Source organism: Arctopsyche grandis, chromosome 11 (assembly GCF_051622035.1).
Source record: "Arctopsyche grandis isolate Sample6627 chromosome 11, ASM5162203v2, whole genome shotgun sequence".
Classification (NCBI taxonomy): domain Eukaryota; kingdom Metazoa; phylum Arthropoda; class Insecta; order Trichoptera; family Hydropsychidae; genus Arctopsyche; species Arctopsyche grandis.
The window spans coordinates 15,587,490-15,611,955 of NC_135365.1; the positions used below are offsets into that span (position 1 = coordinate 15,587,490).

Here is a 24,466-nt window from a genome sequence, read left to right on the forward strand (position 1 = left end):
GGTAAATTTATAAAATTTATTATTATATCAAATGACTAATCAAAATGTATTTTATTATGCATTTGCTATTAATTCTATACATCTATGTACATACATTTCTTAATATTTGCATTAGTTAAAATAATAAATATATACAAAAACAAAGAGTGGCAACAAAAATTGATATGTTTTTAGTATTTGCAGAGTTTCTGGAGTCTTTGAGTGAAATATTAATAACATTTTCATTCAACCATGGATCCAAATCTTTAAAAACATTTTCAATCCAATAAAGATTCTTAAGAATAATACCAAATGCTGCGTCAGCGGCATCTGCTTCAGTCATTGTATAGTCATCTATATAAAGCCTCATAAAATCATCGAACTATAAAGAATAAAATGCTAGTAAAATAAAATAAATATAAAATGTGGTGGAAAATATTAAATTACATTTGGAACGTACTTGTAACGCATTTTCTCCCGTAACTATATTGTCTCTAAGAGCATTGATTATCTTTACCGTACTAGAGGGCATCCTAGAATTCATGTAAGTACGATCAAATATATGAAAAAATAAATCAGGTATACTTTAAATTCGAATGTACTGGTTATCGGTACGCACATAGTTTGAATAGTGGTGAAATTATTCTTGACAAATTCCATTGCATGATTTAGACCGAGTTCCCCAGAATCGATAACTGATTTTACAATAATGTATCTATGATCTGGAGTAAGTTCGATTTCTTCTGCAATACTCATCGACAAATAACTGAAAGAGAAAAATGGGAGAATCAGAAAAAAATCAGAGAAGGAAATTAATATCCGAAATGCAGTGTTATTATGTATGTATATACATATATACGACTTACTTTTTGATAATATCATCATTTTCGGAACAAGCCAAACTTTTGAGGATAGTGGTCTTTTCAGATATTGACGATGAGTTAATGTACTTGTTCCAGAAGAAATTCCATATTTTTACCGTAGAATTTTGAATGCCATAACAGTATACAATGTTTCTCATATCAGGATCAATTTTCATATAATCAACGTCATTTTCAGTTAAGGTTTCGAGTGCTTCTTTCGATTTTTTCAAGCAATTCTCATTTCCCACACTACAGGCAATCTTTGCAATGGTTTTTCTCGTCATTTTCTTTATATAATCATCGTCTTCATTTGTATCAAATCCAACACTATCGTACATTTTATTGCTGATTTGAAGTATATATTTCTAAAATTTAAGTTTTGATAAATTTATAAAAATAAATGTATATATTTTAATGAATTTAGATATTCATGCAATTATATATGAATAAATGTATGTATGTAATTATACACACTTTGTATAAGGAAATGTTGGCAGCCGCTGGCATTATCTTATTTAGGAAGAGTATTCCAGGTTCTACAGTTTTCCAAACAATAAAATCAACCTCTTCTCTTAAATAGCTTAACAAGTCAAATGTAATATTGTAGGACTGGAAATACAAACATATTAAAAACTCATTTAATATTTATTATTTTGATTAAAAAATAAAATGATTTAAATACCATGGTTAGAGATTTTGCGAGTGCCATGGAATCATCAAGGAGTTGAGCTCTATTCAAAAAATGAATATTACTGAAGTTTTGAGCTTTCAAAGCTTCACTCAGAATCTTCCAATTATTGTTATCGTACAATACACGATAGTAACCTTTGTGATAGTAAAAATGAAATCATAAAAAATCTAAGCTATTTAAAAAAAAAATTGTAATTCAATGTCTACCTGTTACTTGTGTGTTTAAAATAAACCAGGAATTATCTTTCAAGTCCATAGGAATATTCAAAGTGGTTTGATCTGGACTAAACCATTGTTGTACTGACGTGTGCTCAAAGTTACCATCTTTAGAAGTGACCCATGTTATTGGTATCCACCATTTTTCCGAGCTGGAAGTTTCTGAATCTTGGTAAAAGCGTCTCTGAAATTTCGTAATAATGTTAAAATTGAAGCATTTCTTAAAATTGTTTTGGAGTATATGTAAATACGATACGAACTTGAGTTATATCTATAGAGTTTTTGTCGTTTGATATTACAGCGCTAACTACAGGTAGACCAGGCTGGTTTGACCAAGATCCAAAAACTTCTGAAACCGTAACATTTTCCGGAAACAATCCTTTGCCATTAGCTGCCGCTTGCAGACCAGCAAATAGCGTTTCTGGCTCTGCAATACCTTGAGGTCTGTAATGAATATTTCATACATATTGCTAATGGTATATCCAAATTAAGTAATATTTTTGAATAAAATTGAACATAATTTTCATTCAACTTGAAACTATTAAAAAAAAATAGACTATTTTTTTAATTTCAGTTGACAACTGGACAATACGTACACATATACGTATATAAATCTTTTAAGTAAATTAAATGATTATATTAAATTATGTTATACTTCTCGCTTAAAAACTCCGAACTCATTTCTAAAATAAACTTACACGGAGATCAAATAATTTGTCAATCCTTGTTTGAAAATTGGCTCTCCTAGGATGTGGGACATCATTCGAATAACACTTCCAGCTAAAATAAAAATTCAGAGAATAAACATATCCATTTACATTTAAAATATTTAATATAATTGAACATCACATTTTTTGTAAGCGATTGCATTAAAATTTTGAGAGATTTCCAATGGTGTTATGACTGAGGATGACATAGGATTGGTTGATTCTAAAGCATCCGCCTCCATAGCTTTGTGGAGTGTTCTGAGGACATATTGGTCCATAATTCGCCATTCTGGAGCGATCTGTCAAGACATTTGTACAAGAATTTAGTGTTTTGTTTAATTACCAAAGTACATACATATGTATATTTCAATCATTGATTTTACTCTTTCTGATGTAAAAGATTCAAAGTATGTAGCAAATCCTTCATTTAACCACAGATAATCCCACCAAACAGGAGTGACCTCATTTCCAAACCACATATGAGCATTTTCATGACATAAATTTGTAACGACTAATTGTAAGTCATCCATAGTCGTAACACCGGGTATGTTGAATAAACCAGATTCTCTGAAAGTGCGTGATAATAAACTATTTAGATAACGAAGATAGCATTGGAGTGATTTGATGGAAAATAATAGCATACCCGTATGTGATAAGTCCCCAATTTTCCATTGCTCCGCCTCCAACATTAGGAATCGCTATATTGTCCAGCTTTGAAAGGCCGTATGTGACGTTTGTGTACTTCTCTAAATCATCAATGCTTTTCTCCCCGAGTTTGAATGCAAAGTCTATATATTGAATAGCATTCGGTCTTGCAAATACCCTATACTTTTTAGAAAAAAATTGAATGGGTTGGTCTTCGTTAGATACGTAGGAAAAGTCGGAAATTGCAAAAGCAATCAAGTAAGATGACATTGGAACGCTTGGTTCGAATGCGTACAAATTGAGGTCATCTTGTAACGGAGGACTGAAAATAATGAAAACGAAATGTTAATTACTTATAAATAACATAGGCCTACAAAAAAATTTGATTCATTGCATTTAAAGTTAATTAATAAATGATTTCAATAAAATTATATTGAGTTATTTATGTACATCTAACACTGTTCGACAAATGACGACTATTTTTTTTTTTGGTTCAGAGACGAGATATGACTTTTCTTACAGATCTATGCCCAGTGAACACGAATCTGGTAATAAAAAATGTTTATTGGCTCGAGATTCGGAGATATGTGTTTTTTAAATCGCGCGATTTTTCTATATCTTGGTGTTGTTCGGTCGATGTCTCAAAATCAATTTCCTGTTCAAAATGAATATTGGAATCTATATTCGGGTATTTTATCTTTCATTTGTAGTACTTTTCAGCTTTTAAATCTCTCTAAGTAGTCACATCAAAAGTCAAAAGTACGTATTTTCACTTGGGATTTTTCCACAGTTAATACTATTTTATATTGAGTATTTTCTATTGAAACATGTTTATTGGCACAATATACTCCATATTTAAAAATTTTATAATCAGTTTTTATAAATCATTAAGTATCAATAACATACATAATTTTATCTTTTTGTCGGAATGTTATCTATTGCTCTTTGTTGAAACGTTTATTTATTTTCTCAGTAGTTTTTAGTAAGTTATTTATGTACTGTGCTATTTGTACAGCTAATCACACTTCAAGTGTGATTGAATGTAGATTAAAATTCGCTACATTTATTTCAAATACGAACGTATGTATATCTATATTGGTAACTTACAGTGAAGTATCATTTGTTTGGTCAGTATTGAATATTGCATAATATCCTGCAGGTGTATAAATATTCATTTGAAAGATCGCCTTCAGGGCAGGTTCATCATAACACGGAAAAACATCTCGAGCATTCACAGCTTCGAGTTGAGTACTTGCTAAGTATCTGGAAAAAAATTACGTAACACATTATAAAATTGATCGTGCAATTCATTGCTCTGCATTTTTACATACTTGGTTAATCCATCGTCGTTCTGGTAAGAGCTTATGAACAGTCCGTGTGAATAAGTTCCATATTTGCCTAAATAGTCAATGTCGATTACGTACAGTTGGTTGATTTTTAACAGTTTTGTTAATTTTATTCGCAAAAAATTCGTATCGCCATTAGATATCGTGTGATTCATGTAAATATTGTTATTGTCTTCTGTCGAGTGCACAGTAATATTATTAATCCTGAAAACGTTGGAATGTAGAACAATTTCGTCAGTTTCTATTTCGGCAAATGTGTTGATGGCCACGTGTCCTGGGAACGAATCCTGTTTATTTGGGTCAATTTTCAAAATCACCGTGTAGTGCGAAGGCTTTGTCGTTCCTGGCAGTCGGTATTGTAAAAAATTGGATTTCTTTTTCGGGAAAGATTCAACATTGGTGTTTTTCGTCAGCGAAATCGGAGATGCAATACATTCACTAACCACAAAGACCAGTAATATTATTTTGAACATCATTCCTGAAACGTCAAAAAATCTATAAAGGATTATTCATTTTCAGAATTGCATTTTTTTGAGATAGTTCAACGTATGTAAAGTTTCTACCACCAGGTCACTGACTGTTCTTACTTTACAAATTATTTTTAAATATCATTTTAAAAATTTTATATAAAATTTTTAACGTTGCTGCCACCAAGTTGCCGATAGTCAGTTTTTAAGGGTTTTTTTTTTTACAAAAAATCAACAAAAATATGATTTAAAATTGATTTTTATTATTATTTTAAAACGAATGAAATTAAAGCTTTTTGAAATATGCTAAAAAATGTATGCTTATCAACGGAAAACAGATAAAGAAGCGTATCATGCAGAAAAGGTCTTCATGATCACGATTCTAGGTGCCACGTGCGCACGATTGACAAGGGATATATGTACATATGTATGTACATATGAATTATGTATGAAATACTTGGCTACAAAAATCGAAAACGTAATGCAATCAAAATAAGCTGAAAATTGATACATGTAGTAATAATGGTAAACAGACTATTTCACACAATGTGATCGTGCGCACGACAATCGCGAATACGGAATATCTGGAACTCGAGTTGTCGTAAGTATGATAGTTCGCGTGTACAACTCTCGATGGATGGAATTTACGGGTATCAGGTGTTCCGTGATCGAGATCGTTTTGTTTAGAATAATCACCCATCCAGTATTAATATGAGATTAGTTAAATTTATAGAATAACCACCAAATTTCATATATACGTACGTGCTTTATTAAAATTGCTTTTTTTTACCTGTTTACGAATTGATTGAACAAATATTAATATTGAGTATTTATCAAGATTTTATGTACATAAAATGTAGATGCCTTTGGGCATACTGAGTCACAGATATGTACATATTTAATTAAATTGTATCAATTATTAGATTAGATTATATTTCCCACTTTTTTCTGATAATTCAACTAGTTTCATATTCGATTAAATGACGCAATATTAACGCAATTGCTTGAAGGAAATGCATACTTGAAGGACATGCATATTGAAAAAAGAAAACAGAAATGAAACAATTTTTTTGTTAGAACAATAATCCTTTAACCTTACTTACTAAGTTACCTTTAAGAACTATTATACACCCAAAACCAAACCATAATATGGAGAAAAGTGATGAAATATTGTCTTAATCTGGATGATAATTATGATTAACAGTTTCTCAACTATTTTGGGTCAAAGTATATTTTAATTTAATTATGTAGAATACATATACATATATGTATATATGTATATCAATATAAAACTTTATGCTTTTGTTTATAAAATTAAAAAAAATAGAATATACACCTTAGAAAATATGTTAATATAAAATTAAGCACAATTTCCATCGGGAAAATACATACAAATTATAAAAATCATTCATATTATTTTGAAAAATCTATTAAAAGTGTCATTTAATATTTACTATAATGGATTGGTCCAATTTAATTACGATTTTACCTGACAAAACTTTGGGAAGCCTCAAATCGATTAAAATAAACTGATAAGATATCATTTCATTTCAAAATAATCAATTTTATATAATTTACTACTTCACCGTACAAATGACGAAATATAAATGAATGAGGGCTTATCTAATGGCACTTTACCTATATTATATGTGTGTATGTATTAATGATTCCAATTTACCGTAATTTCTGTTGACCGATAATTCGATAATATTGTTTTTACAAATTCCCGGTTTTTAAATCTAAATAAACAACTTTTTTATGTACAAAATATATTTAACCAAGTGCATATAAATATAATTTATTATATACTTAAATATATTAACCAAAAAATGGTATGAGTGGTAATTAATGAATGATTCATAAATGACTAAAAAAATGAATTTTTTGGTTCGTAGTTTAAGAAATTAGCAGCGAATAAAACATACTGAATTATTTATAATAGTTGTAATCTATTTTCAAAACAGTCATTTCCTTTTTCAGTTTCTTTATTTTTTTTTTTTTTCTGGGTAGATTCCTTTTCCAAACTGACTTCAGTTTTATTTCATGTATGTACCTATACATGACATATCGCTTTACCTCACAGTCAATTTGGAAAATTATATTTTCTACGATTAAAATAGCATTGAATTGGTTGGAATTATGTAAATATCGATACTTTTGATAATATTCTAATCACATTTTTTGTACCAAATATTGAAATATACTTGGAAAAGAATTGTGTAATACATATAAATACATAATATGTATGGATTGGTTGGAAAAAAGATCTACTTTAAATTAAAATTTATAAATTTTAGTGGCATCTATCGATCAACTTTCAAACTGTTAAAATTATTTTTGATTTAAATGAGTTCAGAACCTGACACTTCTATTGAAAAACGTGTAACAAATTAAATATATGAAAATAAAGCATTCTTATAATCATCAGAGTAGTCAAAGCTTAACTGTTATATTACAACTGGCTCACGTAGATATGTAATTTACTAGTTTTATTCTAATATGAATGACCTAAAACGCCAAATATAATACAACTGAAAATACTCTTCGACTTTAAAATACATACATATACACAACGAACGCCAGTTATATACAACGGTTATATTACAACTAGCGCACATTGTTGAAAGTTTTTTTGTTCTTATAGAGATATAATTTAATAACTGAATTATATTCGAATATGAAAAACGTAAAACGCCAGTTGGAATAAATATTGGAATAAAATTCAGTTGTACGTATATATAATGTACTACTGAAAATATAATTTGGCTGGAACATATGTGCATATATGTATAAAGAAACAGTCTGGTCATAAACATACAAGTTATATGTACATAAATTGGGACAATATTGAGATTTCCTAATTTTTAAAACAAAGGAATTCAATATACAAATTAAATAAAATAAAAATTGAAAGTCGTGTACCAAATTGAATATTTATATTTTAATTTTTATATTGCTACAGTCATAATGGTTACTTTCTCAAATCTTACAATACTTATTCAGAAATATTTGAAATCGTGGTAGAACTCTCCACGTTTTCCAACAACCAAGAATCAATGTCTGGCAATACTCTATCAAGCCACGCCCTATTTGATGCTATCACAGATTGAGCTACAGCTACAGCTACACTTTCATTTATTGTGAAATCTCCGGTCTGAGCAAATTCGTTAAACTGTAATTGATTTAATATAAAATAAAATTTAATATTAAAACGAAAACAAATTGTAAATTATTATCAATCATATACACACTTGATCTACATTCTCCTTGGTGACGATTCTACTCCTAATATAGTTTATTAGGGTTACTGTATACTCAGGCATGCTGTAAAAGATATATGTATGTAGGTTAAATTGCATATTAATATTTAAATATTAAAATAAGTTTATATAGAAAAACATAATTACATCGATTTGATAGCGGCGAAGTTCGTCGTAATGAATTTTACGGCTTGATCAACACCTACATATCCAGCATTGATTACAGATTGTAGTACAGTGTACCTGTGTCTATTGTCGAAAAGTCCAGAATTGTTTTCAACAGTCAACATTAAATAACTGAAAGATATGATAAAATTATTTTCAGATTTCATGAATTCTCACACTTTTAAAAAAACTCCCTTTTATTATTAATATATGATCTAGTGTTTGCGATTCGTTTAACTAGACTTACTCTTGAAGGATTTCAATATCCTCGGAGCAGGCAAGATATGTGAGGATGGTTACTTTTTCAGAATTAGACGTTGCGTTGATGTATTTGCTCCAGAAGAATTTCCACAAGTCATTTGTGGCGTCACGAATACCAGAACAATAAACAGAGGCTCTCACATCAGGATCAATCGTCATATCTGCATAATAGTTATAAACATTTAGAAATCATTTCAACAGTAAATTTTCAAATGATAAGCCATTTTAATACAATTCAACAAACTCGTGTCTAATAAAATTTGCGGTATATTTAAAATATATCAGTAATCTCACTATAATTTTGAGTCAGTTGTTCAAGTTTTTTGTTAGAATTTTCTTTACAGTCCACATTTCCGGCATTGCAAGCAATGTTTAAGATTATATTTCTGTTCATTTTCGTAACATAATCGTCATTTGGTTTTGGTTTAAAACCAACGTTTTTGTAAACTTTATCTATTATTACAGGTGTCTATTTTTGGAAAAGAAAGACTCGAATGATTCAAAGATGGTGATACAAAATTTTTAGTTAATTTATATTTAGTTAACAAGATATTTAGAATGTGGCAGGAAAAATCGACAGTATTTATATTTATAAAATTTGAATGGAATCCGAAAGGAAGAAGGAAATATTTTTTTAGTGAAAGAAAAATATATATGAGAACCTATAATGCAAATTTTTCAGATATTGTCCACAATGGCTGTCACCTTCTTCACAATTTACGAATTTTTAAACATTTATCGTGATTAAATTTCACTACTGCCATAGCGGAAACAATTGACATCTCTATCGGGGGCAAAACCTCGCAAAATTCAAAAGTTTCAAAGCGATCAGAAGGATATAGGGAGTTTTCCATACCATCGGACAAAGTGAAACTAGTAAAAATCCTGTAAAAAAATAAAGATGACCGGAAGTATACGCGAAAGTAAGTACATATGTACATACATACATATGTATGTACATATAAACGAAATTTTCTTTAAATGTATATATGTATATGTGTATTAAATACCCTGTATTTATTGAAATTGGTGGCAGCAGGCATCACCAAGTTCAACGTGTTTATTCCAGGTAATACAGTCAACCAAGGAATGAAGTCAACTTCTTCTTTTAAGTGGAATAACAAATCAAATGTCGTAGCGTAGTTCTGTAGAAAAAACAATGTCATTTTATCAATATATAAATAAATATGTTGCTATATTTTTAAAAAACAGAAAAATACAAACCAGCCGTAAAGTCCTCGCCAGTTCTAAAGAATCGTCAATTAACTGAGCTCTATTTAAAAGATGAATACCGCTGAAATTTTGAGCCTTCAAAGCTGAGGCCAAAAGTTTTCAATTCTTGTTGTCGTACGTCACACGATAGTAGCCTGATTCGTGATAAAAATAAAATTTATAAACAATATTTAAAATATATACAAATAAAATTAAAAAAATATGAAAATACAATACCAGTTTCTTGTTTGTTTAGTATAAACCAACTATCTTCATCTAACTCCAAGGGTATATTTAAAACGGTATCGTTCGGGCTGAACCATCTTTGCACTAACGTATTTTGAAAATCACCCCCTTTAGATGTGACCCAAGTTATTGGAATCCACCATTTTTCGGAAGACGTAATATTTGTTTGATAAAACCGCGTCTGATAAAATTGCATGATTTTCCAATTAATTTATATATTAAATTGTACATCTATAGTAAAACATATGTATTTAATCAAACTTGTGTCAGGTTTATGGATCCATTGTTGCCTCCTGTGGCCGTGACCAAAGGATATCCAGGTTGAGTTGACCAAATTCCAAAGATGTCTGTAACTGTTAAATCATCTGGTAGTATGTTTTTTCCATCGGCAGCTGCTTGAAGACCGTCAAATAGTTTTTGTGGCTCTGCGAGACCTAGAGGACTAAATTTAAGATATGTTACTTACGTTTTTTTTTTTATTTAAAGTAAAAGTTATGTTATATATAAACATAAAAACTTACTTGGATTTCAAATAATTTTGGAGACCTTGTCTGAAAACTGCCGTTCCTAAGATATGTTCCATCATTCTTATCACACTGCCAGCTGGAATTTAAATAAATTGTACATGAAACAGATCATTGAAAGTGATTATTTATTGAAAATAAAATAACACAATACGTACATTTTTCATACGCTATTCTGTTAAAATTATTGCTGATTTCTCGCGGCGAAGCGACAGAAGCTGTCATTGGGTTCGCAGATTCTACGGAATCTGCTAACATGGCTCTATGAATGGATCCCATGACGTACTGGTCCATTGTTCGCCACTCTGGTGCAACCTATTATAGAATATTTATATATGTACCTAAATTAATACTTTTCACGTAAAAGTTTTAAATTTAAATAAAAAATTAATCATACTTCTTGGGTTGTGTATGATTCAAAATACGTGGCAAATCCTTCACTCAACCACAGATAATCCCACCATGCTGGACTGACTTCATTTCCAAACCACATGTGACCATTTTCGTGGGACATGATTGTAGCGATGAACTGCTTATCTCTCGTAGATGTAACTCCAGGTATATCTAGCAAATATTGCTCTCTAAAGTGCAAACGATACGTCAATTCATCAAATATAAACAAAAGTATTTTAAAGATGGAAAAAAAAGTCTTGCCTATATGTGATAAGACCCCAATTCTCCATGGCGCCTGCTGAAAAATCCGGTATGGCAAAGTTGTCCAGTTTTGAAAGGGCATAGGTGACGTTAGTGTATTTTTTCAGATTATTTATACTCTTCTCGCCGATATCGAGAGCGAAATCTGACTGACCTGATCTGTAGGCTGACACATAGATAGCGCTACTAGTTTTAAATCCATATGATTTTTAGTTAGCCCCAACCTTAAAAAGACACGTGTATAAATTTGACAGCTGTCGTACTATTAGTTTGTGAGTTATAGCATTTTGAGTGAAGCAACTTTTATTAGTTTGAAATGGATAAAAAGGAATTTCGTGTGTTAATAAAGCATTGTTTTTCGGCGAAAAAAAATACTATTGAAGCCAAGGTTTGGCTTGATAAACATTATTCGGACCTTGCACCAGGAAAATCAACCGTTGAGAAGTGGTTTGCTGAGTTTAAACCAGGCGAAATGAGAACCGATGACGATGCACGCAGTGGACGCCCCAAAGAGGCTGTTACCGACGAAAACATCAAAAAAGTCCACAAAATAATTTTGGATAACCGTAAAGTGAAATTGATTGAGATAGCTGAGACCCTAAAGATATCAAAGGAACGTGTTGGACATATCGTGAATGAATATTTGGGTATGCGAAAGCTCTGTTCAAAGTGGGTGCCGCGCGAGCTCACAATCGACCAAAAACAACAACGAATTAATGATTCTGAGCAGTGTTTGGAGCTGTTCAATTGTAATAAACCCGAATTTTTGCGTCGATATGTGACAATGGATGAAACATGGCTCCATCATTTCACACCGGAGTCCAATCGACAGTCAGCTGAGTGGACTGCACGTGATGAAGTGACTCCAAAGCGTGGAAAGACGCAAAAGTCGGCTGGCAAGGTTATGGCATCAGTATTTTGGGATGAGCATGGTATAATATTCATCGACTATCTTAAAAAGGGAAAAACCATTAACAGCGACTATTGGAGCGTTTGAAGGACGAGATCGCGGAAAAACGGCCCCATTTGAAGAAGAAGAAAGTGCTGTTTCATCAAGACAATGCACCGTGTCACAAATCAATGAAAACGATGGCAAAATTGCATGAATTGGGCTTCGAATTGCTTCTGCATTCACCGTATTCTCCAGATCTGGCCCCCAGCGACTTTTTCCTGATCTCAGACCTCAAGAGGATGCTCGCTGGACAGAAATTTTGCGCCGATGAAGAGGTAATCGCCGAAACTGAAGCCTATTTTGAGGCTAAAGACAAATCGTACTATAAAAATGGTATCGAAAAATTGTATGACCGTTATAATCGTTGTATCGCCCTCGAAGGCAACTATATTGAATAATAAAATCAAATTCTAACAAAAAAAAGATTTTTTCTATGCTAGCCTACGAACTTTTCAGCCTAATTGTTATGTACATGTAATAAACGTAAAACACATTTTTAACTAAATTTTGAAGGACGTTTCAATGAAGAACGATAAAAATCATTCAAATGACAAAGAATAATTAGATTTTTTCAATCTTGATTTAAAACAAGATTGTCGATGTCATCGGATTAATCATATCCAAGATAAGTGGAAAATTTCTTTTTCACTAGTCATTTACGTGATGAAATAAAGTAATTGAATTAACGTTAAATAAATACATCTTCATCACATTCAATTTCCTTTTAGCACTTATATAATTTGCTACGAATCACGCATTATGAACCCACAAATGTACATACATATGTATGTAAATACATACTTATTTATATATGTGATACAATCTAAGACCTTTATCTGTAACAGCTTTATGTAATTGTACGACTATTTATGTGAGTTAAGACACATTGAATGGCGTTTCTGCCAACCAAGATATTTTTCGATATTGCTTTAAACATACAAATTTGCATTTGCATAATATATGGTCTCGCGAGACAAACCATATTTATTTTTAATTTTATTTTTTTTTAATATTTTTTTATTTTTTTTTTAATTTTTTTATTTTTTTTATTTAATTTACACCAAGAAGGCCTAACAGGTAAACCCAATGCGCCTTCCTGGCCAAAGGCAATTATATAAACATATATGTACACCATCCATATATACCATATATATTTAGTGAGCGTAAATTGTCGGAAATTACTCTAACCCATTTATCTGGTAGTCTGCGCTCATCATTGTTTTCATGATTGATTGTGATTTATGAGTGAAATTTTGATTAACTCTCTTCCATTTGGGCCTTACAGGGATGTTTTGTATTTGTAGTTGTTTCTTACATATTTATTGAAACTGGCTGTAGGTGCAAGGCATTCCTTATGCTATATTTTATTTGATATTTTTACTTTATCTGTTATTATTAAATGCTATTTTTTATGTTTATGTATGGATGTATTTATGTTTATGTTTAATTGTTATTTTGTTTTTTTTTTGTGTTATATTTTTTGACCATTGTGGCGCTTTAGGAATTCCTGTTATGCCACAATGGTCTGTTTAGAATAAATAAATTAATACCAGCAGCGTGGTCTAGTGGTGAATGTTGAATTATTTCGTACTTGATGTTACGAGTTCGATTCCCCGCTAAGTCTCGTTGTTGGCCAGACCTTGATTTGTCTAGGTCAGGGGTCGGCAACCTGCGGCTCGCGAGCCACATGCGGCTCTTTGGATGTGAAGCTGCGGCTCTTTGGATGTGAAGCTGCGGCTCTTTAGTTCCATACGCAAATATTATATATTTTATCAAAAAAAAAAAAATTAAAAATCGTTCTGAATCGATTAAAGAGGATTAGGCACCGATTCTATCACACCGAGTCACTTGTGGTCGCTTTTCACCGCACCCCTCCCCCGTCACACGCGTCGTCACTGACGTCAGTCCGTCGGAAGCTCTCGAATTCCACAAATAACAATACAGTCATAATTTATTTGTTTGCAGTGAAGCGTTCACCCCAGCTCGTAGTTTCGTCATCCGCTCGCCGCTTCCACGAAATGGTACGCACGGCCTGAATCGTGTTGCAGATTTTGTCCTCAGCTGCAATGATATTCGAAGCATATATTGACATTTTTTTCTTTTTATGAGACCTGTGCTATTTAGAAACGAATATGATTTTCTCAGTCGGATTTTCAAGTGCTTAGATCTCGTTACGCGGTATGTGTGTTGTGCTAAGACGCTGTTGTTTCTGTTAATTGTACGAAGATTATCTATTTTTATGTAAGTACATTTTATTACAATATTTATATGTCCAGTTCTTCGATACAGCGAAGAATAAATCATCAATAATAAACATGGTTGTAAGTATGTCCAAATACTTCAGAGCCCGATATAGAAATAATAGACAATGACAGAGAAAGTTGAACTAGAAATTGAACAGTCCTTGCAAGAAAAACTTGATCAAGCAAAGTAAATAATTGCAAAACTTGTCATCTGCTGTTGGATACCTAAATAATAATTTTAAAAATTCTTTATTATAGCTTCACCGCAAGCATGGCATCTACAAAAAAAAAGAGAAGAACTGAAGAAGAGCATCGAGAATTCAATCGGGATTGGATGGAGTCGTTCGCTTTCATATGCAACTCAGATGGCCTTCCGACTTGTCTCATTTTCCAAGAAAAACTCGCATACATTAAGAAATCAAATTTAGAGAGACACTTCACTAAAAACATACTCAGTTTGCTAGTAAATATCCAGCCGGCGAAGAACGAAAAAAAGCTGTCGACGAACTCCAAAAACAAAAACAGCAATCAAGTTCTACGTTAATTAACTGGATGCAATCTACATGTAATGTTAATCTGGCAAGCTTCGCGGTATCACTAGAAATTGCAAAAAAAGGTAAACCATTCACAGATGGTGAGTATGTCAAAGATTGCTTCATACGTGCAGCTGAAGAACTGTTTTGTGATTTCAAAAAAAAACCAGAAATCGTGAAAAAAATTAAAGATTTGCCACTATCCGCTAAAACAGTACAAGATAGAATAGTTAAAATGTCTTCAAATGTAACATATTTGCAGGTGGAAGATATTCAACTTTCTTCTGCCTTATCACTTGCTATAGATGAGTCTTGCGACATAAAAGACACGGCACAAGTTGCCCTTTTTGTCAGGTATATGTCATCCCAAGGTCCAAAAGAAGAACTTCTACTAGATACATGTGTACTTCAGTTTTAAACATTATAAAATACGATCATAATTTTGCTAATTCACATTCACTTGCGAAACTTTCAAATGTACAATTATAAGTTTCTTGAATTTTTAAATCAGTGGAATCTCATACTTGATAAATGGAATAAGGTTAACACCGCACTTCAGCAGAAGGAACAGGATATTTAGTGATCATCGTTATTGATTCAGGGGCTCAATAATGATTTTAGAAATTTTCGAGAAAATAGTTTATGTAAAAGTTACTGAACATTGCATTAAATTGTATTATAAAAAATATCTTAGTATAATATTATAACAAATATATAACAATAGAAATTGAATTAGTAAGTAATATAAATTTTGATAATAGAATAACAGACTTTGCTAAAGCCAAATTCAGGGAAAATTCGTCTGTAGCTTTTTTAGCTGTAATAATTACACTGTTCGACAAATGACGACTTTTTATCTATGCCCAGTGAACACAAATCGGGTAATAAAAATGTTGATTGGCTCTAGAATCGGAGATATACATACGTATGTGTTTTTCAAATCGCGTGATTTTTCTATATCTTGGTGTTATTCGGTCGATGTCTCAAAATCTGTCAATTTCCTGTTCAAAATGAAATTGGAATCTATAGTCGGGTATTTTATCTTTCATTTGTAGTACTTTTTAGCTTTCAAAGTAGTCGTCCAGTTCAAATCAAAAGTTAAATGTACGTATTTTCACTTGGGATTTTTTCCCACTGCTAATACTATTTCATATTGAGTATTTTCTATTGAAACATGTTTATTGGGATAGTGTTCTGGCCACACTATTTTTTGTTTTCGTTTAAAAGGGTTAATTAGAAGTTTTCTGAATTTTAAATCGGTAAAATTTTGAGCTAAAAGCTCGTACTAGTATTTACTCGTATTTTCACAAATCTGAGTTGAATTAATAGGGATAATATATTAAATTGTCTTTAAATGAGAATTAAATAAAATTCCACTTAGAAAAATCATATTTCGACTATTCTTGTGGATTAATAACAGAAATTCGTTTATTTTATCGAGATAAGCCATTTATAAAAATTAAAATAAATGATAAACAAACGACAAAAAAATAATAATCTCGACATTTTAATTGTGTTTTAACTGCACTGATTCCTTTTATAATATATTTATTGCGAAATTGTCAATGTGGAACATTTATAATATAAATAATAACTGTTTTTTTAATGTTTAATTTAAATATTAAATATTTAATTTAAATAGTAATAATAAGAAAATTTTAAATTGGCACCAAATTTGATATTTGCCAAGGGCACCAATAACATCGCTACGGCTCTGGCAATGAATGAATAATTCATAGTTTAAGAAAATAGCAGCGGAGAAAATATAATGAATTTATTATAATATTTGTAATCTAATTTTTTGGGTTTTATTTCATTTCATCAAAAAAGTATTAATTAGGAATGCGAAATTTAGGGTTAATTTATCAAAAACATCAGAATTACAATAAATATTATCATATAATGGTGTTGTAAATATTTTATGCTAAAGGCACGACAAAAAAAAAGAAAAACATAAATTTAACAAAATAACATTTATAACAAATTCCAAATATCAACAGCCATTAAATAAAACCAATATGTATTTTTAAAACCAATATGCATATGCTAGTCATATGTACATTAATATATATAAAAAAAATCACCACTAACACGAAAACCATGTGAACTGTATAAGAGGTATATAATTATTGAAAATATGAAAATTATGAACACCAAAGAACACCAAAGAACACCAAAGAATACCAAAGTAAACCGTTTTTAGTATTTGTATCAGTAGAATTTTCAATCAACGATGGATCTATGGCTTTCGTTTCTTTTTCATTCCTACCAACAATTTCTGGAAAAATAACAGTAGAATTTTCATTCAACGATGGATCTATGGCTTTCGTTTCTTTTTCATTCCTACCAACAATTTCTTGAAAAATATCAGTAGAATTCAACCATGGATCTATGTCTTTCAAAACTTTTTCTATCCTTTTTGTATTTTTATTAATAATTTCATATGATGCATCCGCAAAATCTCCCTCTGATGATGTAAAGTGTACTATATTAAGATCCGCAAAAGCCCCAAACTATATAAAATAAAATGTTTTCTCAAATTAAATGTGGTGGGAAATATAAAATCATAATTGGTACGTATGTATGTACATACTTGTGATTCACTGCCTCCCGTAACTATATTGTCTCTAAGAGCATTGATTATCTTTACCGTACTCGAGGGCATCCTAGAATAGATGTATGTAAATACGATCAAATATATGAAAAAATAAATCAGGTATACTTTAAATTCGAATGTACTGGTTATCGGTACGTACATAGTTTGAATAGTGGTGAAATTATTCTTGACAAATTCCATTGCATGATTTAGACCGAGTTCCCCAGAATCGATAACTGATTTTACAATAATGTATCTATGATCTGGAGTAAGTTCGATTTTCTCTGCAATACTCATGGATAAATAACTGAAAGAGAAAAATGTTAAATCCAGAGAAGGAAATTAATATCCGAAATGTAGTGTTATTATGTACATAAATATATACGACTTACTTTTTGATAATATCCTCATTTTCGGAAGAAGCCAAACCTTTGAGGATAGTGGTCTTTTCAAACATTGACGACGAGTTAGTGTACTTGTTCCAGAAAAAATTCCACATTTTTAATGTAGAATTTTTAATGCCATAACAGTATACAATGTCTCTTATATCAGGATCAATTTTCATATAATCATCCTCATTTTTAGTTATTTTTTTTAGTGTTTCTTTCGATTTTTTCAAGCAATCCTCATTTCCCACACTACAGGCAATTCTGGTAATGGTTATTCTCGACATTTTCTTTATATAATCGTCATTTTCATTTGTATAAAATCCAACGCTATTGTACATTTTATCGCTGATTTTAAGTATATATTTCTAAAATTTAATTTTTGTAAAAATATTAATAATTATTTTATTTTGACTAATTTGTATTACATATGTATGAATATACACACTTTGTATAAAGAAACGTTGGCAGATGCTTGCATTATATGATTTAGGAAGAGTATTCCTGGTTCTACAGTTTTCCAAACAATAAAATCAACCTCTTCTTTTAAATAGCTTAACAAGTCAAATGTAATATTGTAGGACTGGAAATACAAACATATTAAAAACTCATTTAATATTAATTATTTTCATAAAAAAATAAAATGATTAAAATACCATGGTTAGAGATTTTGCGAGTGCCATGGAATCATCAAGGAGTTGAGCTCTATTCAAAAAATGAATATTACTGAAGTTTTGAGCTTTCAAAGCTTCACTCAGAACCTTCCAATTATTATCATCGTACAGTACACGATAGTAACCTTTATGATAGTAAAAATGAAATCATAAAAAATCTAAGCTATTTAAAAAAAATTGTAATTCAATGTCTACCTGTTACTTGTGTGTTTAAAATAAACCAGGAATTATCTTTCAAGTCCATAGGAATATTCAAAGTGGTTTGATCTGGACTAAACCATTGTTGTACTGACGTGTGCTCAAAGTTACCATCTTTAGAAGTGACCCATGTTATTGGTATCCACCATTTTTCCGAGCTGGAAGTTTCTGAATCTTGGTAAAAGCGTCTCTGAAATTTCGTAATAATGTTAAAATTGAAGCATTTCTTAAAATTGCTTTGAGTATAAATGCGATACGCACTTGGGTTAAATCTATCGAGTTTTTGTCGTTTGATATTACAGCGCTAACTACAGGTAGACCACGCTGGTTTGACCAAGATCCAAAAACATCTGAAACCGTAATATTTTCCGGAAACAATCCTTTGCCATCAGCTGCCGCTTGCAGACCGGCAAATAGCGTTTCTGGCTCTGCAATACCTTGAGGTCTGTAATGAATATTTCATACATATTGCTAATGGTATATCCAAATTAAGTAATATTTTTGAATAAAATTGAACATAATTTTCATTCAACTTGAAACTATTAAAAAAAATAGACTATTTTTTTAATTTCAGTTGACAACTGGACAATACGTACACATATACGTATATAAATCTTTTAAGTAAATTAAATGATTATATTAAATTATGTTATACTTCTCGCTTAAAAACTCCGAACTCATTTCTAAAATAAACTTACACGGAGTTCAAATAATTTGTCAATCCTTGTTTGAAAATTGGCTCTCCCAGGATGTGGGACATCATTCGAATAACACTTCCAGCTAAAATAAAAATTGAGAGAATAAACATATCCATTTACATTTAAAATATTTAATATAATTGAACATCACATTTTTTGTAAGCGATTGCATTAAAATTTTGAGAGATTTCCAATGGCGTTATGACTGAGGATGACATAGATTTGGTTGATGCTAAAGCATCGGCCTCCATAGTTTTGTGGAGTGTTCTGAGAACATATTGGTCCATAATTCGCCATTCTGGAGCGATCTGTTAAGACATTTGCACAAGAATTTAGTGTTTTGTTTAATTACCAAAGTACATATGTAAATATCATTGATTTTACTCTTTCTGATGTGAAGGACTCAAAGTATGTAGCAAACCCTTCTTTTAACCATATATAATTCCACCAAATAGGAGTGACCTTATTCCCAAACCACATATGAGCATTCTCATGACATAAATTAGTAATGACTAATTGCAAGTCATCCGTAGTCGTAACACCGGGTATATTGAATAAATCAGCTTCTCTGAAAACACGTCATAATAAGCGATAAGAAATAAATAATATCACATTGGCGTGATTTGAAGGATGATAATAGCATACCCGTATGTGATGAGTCCCCAATTTTCCATTGCTACACCTCCAACATTAGGAATTGCTATATTGTCCAGCTTTGAAAGGTCGTATGTGATGTTTATGTACTTCTCTAAATCATCAATGCTTTTCTCCCCGAGTTTGAATGCAAAGTCTACATACTGAATAGCATTTGGTCTGGCATATACCCTATACGTTTTAGAAAAATATTGAGTGGGCTGACCTTCGTTAGATACGAAGATAAAGTCAGAAATTGCAAAAGCAATCAAGTAAGATGACATTGAAACGGTTGGTTCGAATGCATTCAAATAGAGGCCATCTTGTACTGGAGGACTGAAAAGAATGAAACGAAAATTTATTACTTATAAATAATGTCGAAATGAAATATTATATCTTGTGTTTTCTAGCCATATTTTTTTATTAATATCATATGTCAATTAAACTAGATATCTATGTACATACGTAGGCCTATAAAATATTTTATTTCATTACATTAAAATATAATTAATTGATGATTTCAATAAATTTATATTGCATTATCGACATCGAATCGATAATTTCCGTTGTGAAAATCTGCATAGGTAGCTCATCGTGAAAGGCCTTAAATGTATTAAACAACGTAAAATAATATTTTTTTTAATTAACTGATCAAATTTTGTCATCAAAATTGAGCGATTTGATGTCGTGAAATTTATGGCATTGATACATAAGACGGATTACTCAAATCTATATGATTAATTTGAACACATTTTTTTGTATAATCGTTGTATCGTTTTATACGCTGATAATGTTCTCACCAGTGTTAAGTTAGTTATTCAACATCGTGTTTTGTGTCAACATCTTCACAAGGTATGAAATTCTGACTATTAAAATATTGATCAAAATGTATCTACATATAAAAATAGCATTAATTTATGTATAAGTCATATAAGATGGTCGAAACATATGAATGTAGTAATATTATACATAATAATCTGTATATTAAACTAAGTTGAACATCCTCATTCAACTGTCACTTTGAATGCGTGAACTAGGCGACGTGCTTGCATTTTTCACACATTTGGCAATTCTCTTGTTGATTACACGTAAAATAGGTAATTTCATGGATTCCGCGTAACATATGCATAACAGTAAAGTGTAATTATCAGTATATACTACTATTTTATTGAAACGTTGATTTTTTATTAGTTAGTTATATAACGTGGTGTATGTACACACATATAATATACTTCAAGTTAATCACACTTCAAGTGTAGTAGATTGTACGTTAAGTCACATTGTACATCTTCAATTTTTTGGTAACTTACAGTAAAGAGACGTTTGTTTGATCCATATTGAATATTGCATGATATCCTGCAGGTGTGTAAATATTTATTTGAAAGATCGCCTTCATAGCAGGTTCATCATAACATGGAAAAACTTCTCGAGCATGCACTGCTTCTAGTTGAGTAACTGCCAAGTATCTGGAAAAAAAATAATATTACACATTTTAAATTCATCGTGAAATCCACTGTTTACACTGTTTGACACGAAAAATGGTTCAGAAACGAGATATGACTTTTCTTATAGATCTATGCCCAGTAAACACGAATCTGGTAATAAAAAATGTTGATTGGCTCGAGATTCGGAGATATTTTTTTATATATTGATGTTGTTCGGCCAATGTCTCAAAATTTGTCAATTTCCTGTTCAAAATTAATATTGAAATCTAAAGTCGAGTATTTTATCTTTCATTTGTTATACTTTTCAGCTTTCAAATCTCGTCTAGTTCAAATTAAAAGTCAAAAGTACGTATTTTCACTTGGGATTTTTTCCCACTGTTAATACTATTTTATATTGAATATTTTCTATTGAAATATATTTATTGGAATAGTGTTCTGACCACACTATTTTTTGTATTCGTTTAAAAGGGTTAATTGGAAGTGTGCTGGATTTTGAATCGGTAAAATTGCAAGCTAAAAACTCGATCGATCTATAAGAAAAGTCATATCTCGTCTCTGAACCAAAAAAAGTCGTCATTTGTCGTACAGTGTTATTATCTGCATTTTAACATACTTTGTTGCTCCATCATCCTTCTGGTAAGAGCTTATGAACAGTCCGTGTGAAGAATTTCCATATTTGCCCAAATAGTCGATATCGATTATATACAATTGGTTCATTTTTAATACTTTCATTAGTTTTATTCGCAAAAAATTCGTATCGTCATTGGATATTTTGTGTCTCATGTAAATATTGTAATTGTCTTCTGTCGAGTGCACAGTAATATTATTAATCCTGAAAACGTTGGAATGTAGAACAATTTCGTCAGTTTCTATTTCGGCAAATGTGTTGATGACCACGTGTCCTGGGAACGAATCCTGTTTATTTGGGTCAATTTTCAAAATCACCGTGTAGTGCGAAGGCTTTGTCGTTCCTGGCAGTCGGTATTGTAAAAAATTGGATTTCTTTTTCGGGAAAGATTCAACATTGGTGTTTTTCGTCAGCGAAATCGGAGATGCAATACATTCACTAACCACAAAGACCAGTAATATTATTTTGAACATCATTCCTGAAACGTCAAAAAATCTATAAAGGATTATTTATTTTTAGAATAATTATTGCATTTTTTTGAGATAGTTCAACGTATGTAAAGTTTCTACCACCAGGTCACTGATAAGCAGTTCTTAAGTGGTCTCTTTATAGAAAAATTACATATAAATGTACATCATATGTGCTGACATTAATCACATTGAGGTAACACGCGTGGTTAGATTTTTTTGTACATATGTAGGTACTAATAATTTTTTAAACAATAATATATATGTACATATAGAATACCATAGAACGCAATAAAGATATCTGTAGAAAATATACATATATGCTTATGAACAGGAAACTGATTTTATCATTCACTTATTAATATCTAATAATGATACTTTAACTTTACTTACCAAGCTATTAATGAGAATCCTTAACCACTCAAGCCAAACCTTAGTATGAAGATATGTAAGTGATGAAATATAAGAAATCTGAACATAAGTGATGTATAAGTCATCATTTAAGATAGTTCCATTATCGACTGATAAGATTTGGAAACAACTAGTTCGGTGAATCATACCAATTACCAACCTTACCATTTGCAGGGCTTCCACCTTGTTATGGACGACGTTTAACTAACTCTAAATTAAATTAAAATTTATAAATATTTGTAACATCTATCGATTTTAATTTTTTTTTAATTCACAGAGTTCAGAGCCCGTGAATATATAATTGTACAAACTTATGTATGTATTATATGTAGATATATAATTTACTAGTTGTATTCGAATATGAACGACCTAAAAAACCAATTATATTACAACTGAAAATACACTTCGACTGTAACATATACACAACGAACACCAGCTATATACAACGGTTATATTACAACTAGCGCTCATTGTTGAAAGCCAGTGGCGTAACGTGAATTCCAGGCGCCCCCCCGCAAAATATTTTACGGCGCCCCCCCCCCCCCCCATATACACATATTATTTTCTTTTCAGCAAAATAATTTTTCAAAATACATACAACTAGTACGAATTTTATTTGTTTTCTCATGTTCAATACTAATCAGCGCTAATCCTTTGAGTCGATGTTGTGACATAGTTGACCTTAAGTAATTTTTAATAAGTTTCAACTTAGAGAACGAGCGCTCAGCAGTGGCTACAGTTACCGGAAGCATAAGGAACCAAATGATTGCGGTGGCGATATCAGGAAATGACGAATTTATAGTGTAAAAATCACAAATGAAGAGCTTCGCCAAATTATGAACACTGTCGATCTTCTCAATTTTTTCTCTTAAGCACAAACGGAAATCAAACACCTGGTTAGGTAGTGACTTGTCAAAGTCATTGACATATTGGTCGGCTAAAGATTTGGCTTCACGATATAAGTCGTCATCTGATAATTGAATGAGATTTTTACTTTGTAGGAAGGCGAACTTTGAAATAATATCGTTAAAAGATGTAAAACGAACCTTCAATTGCATCAAGGCTACGTCTAGTGCCGCATTAAAAATTTTTCAAACTTTTTCAATGAATCTTGGAATCGTGTATCATTACTAAGTTCATCGAAGTGCTTTTTGACAAAATATTGACGATTCGATGTCAATTTTGGCTCCAAACCCCATTTTGTTGAAATCGTTAACAAATTCTTCAAATGTATTCCTAAAACGATTGAGATTGTCGTATGCATTTTCGATCATCGACTGAGCACTGATAACATCGACGTTTTTTGATTGTAGGAGCTTTGATACAAAGTTGAGAGGCTGAAGAATGTTATCAAAAAGCATGAGTAG

At 31.0% G+C, this 24,466-nt stretch overlaps 1 protein-coding gene across 1 annotated transcript; it reads right to left on the reverse strand.

The window, feature by feature from the left end:
• Window positions 1-24,157, reverse strand: LOC143918580 (uncharacterized). The gene is given in 45 exon segments (XM_077440520.1): window positions 1-361; window positions 440-512; window positions 599-745; window positions 846-1,207; window positions 1,317-1,451; window positions 1,525-1,667; window positions 1,740-1,932; window positions 2,009-2,192; window positions 2,447-2,528; window positions 2,598-2,754; window positions 2,839-3,022; window positions 3,099-3,422; window positions 4,208-4,363; window positions 4,432-4,924; window positions 7,941-8,085; window positions 8,165-8,237; window positions 8,321-8,470; window positions 8,586-8,760; window positions 8,894-9,068; window positions 9,610-9,744; window positions 9,824-9,966; window positions 10,049-10,238; window positions 10,319-10,499; window positions 10,579-10,660; window positions 10,740-10,896; window positions 10,979-11,162; window positions 11,236-11,401; window positions 14,165-14,248; window positions 15,242-15,369; window positions 17,148-17,476; window positions 17,557-17,629; window positions 17,720-17,866; window positions 17,952-18,099; window positions 18,202-18,313; window positions 18,394-18,528; window positions 18,602-18,744; window positions 18,815-19,007; window positions 19,079-19,262; window positions 19,516-19,597; window positions 19,667-19,823; window positions 19,900-20,083; window positions 20,128-20,484; window positions 21,459-21,614; window positions 22,207-22,699; window positions 23,737-24,157. Coding segments are annotated over 45 exon segments (8,361 nt in total). The 3' UTR covers window positions 1-115.
• Between the last annotated feature and the right edge of the window lie 309 nt (window positions 24,158-24,466).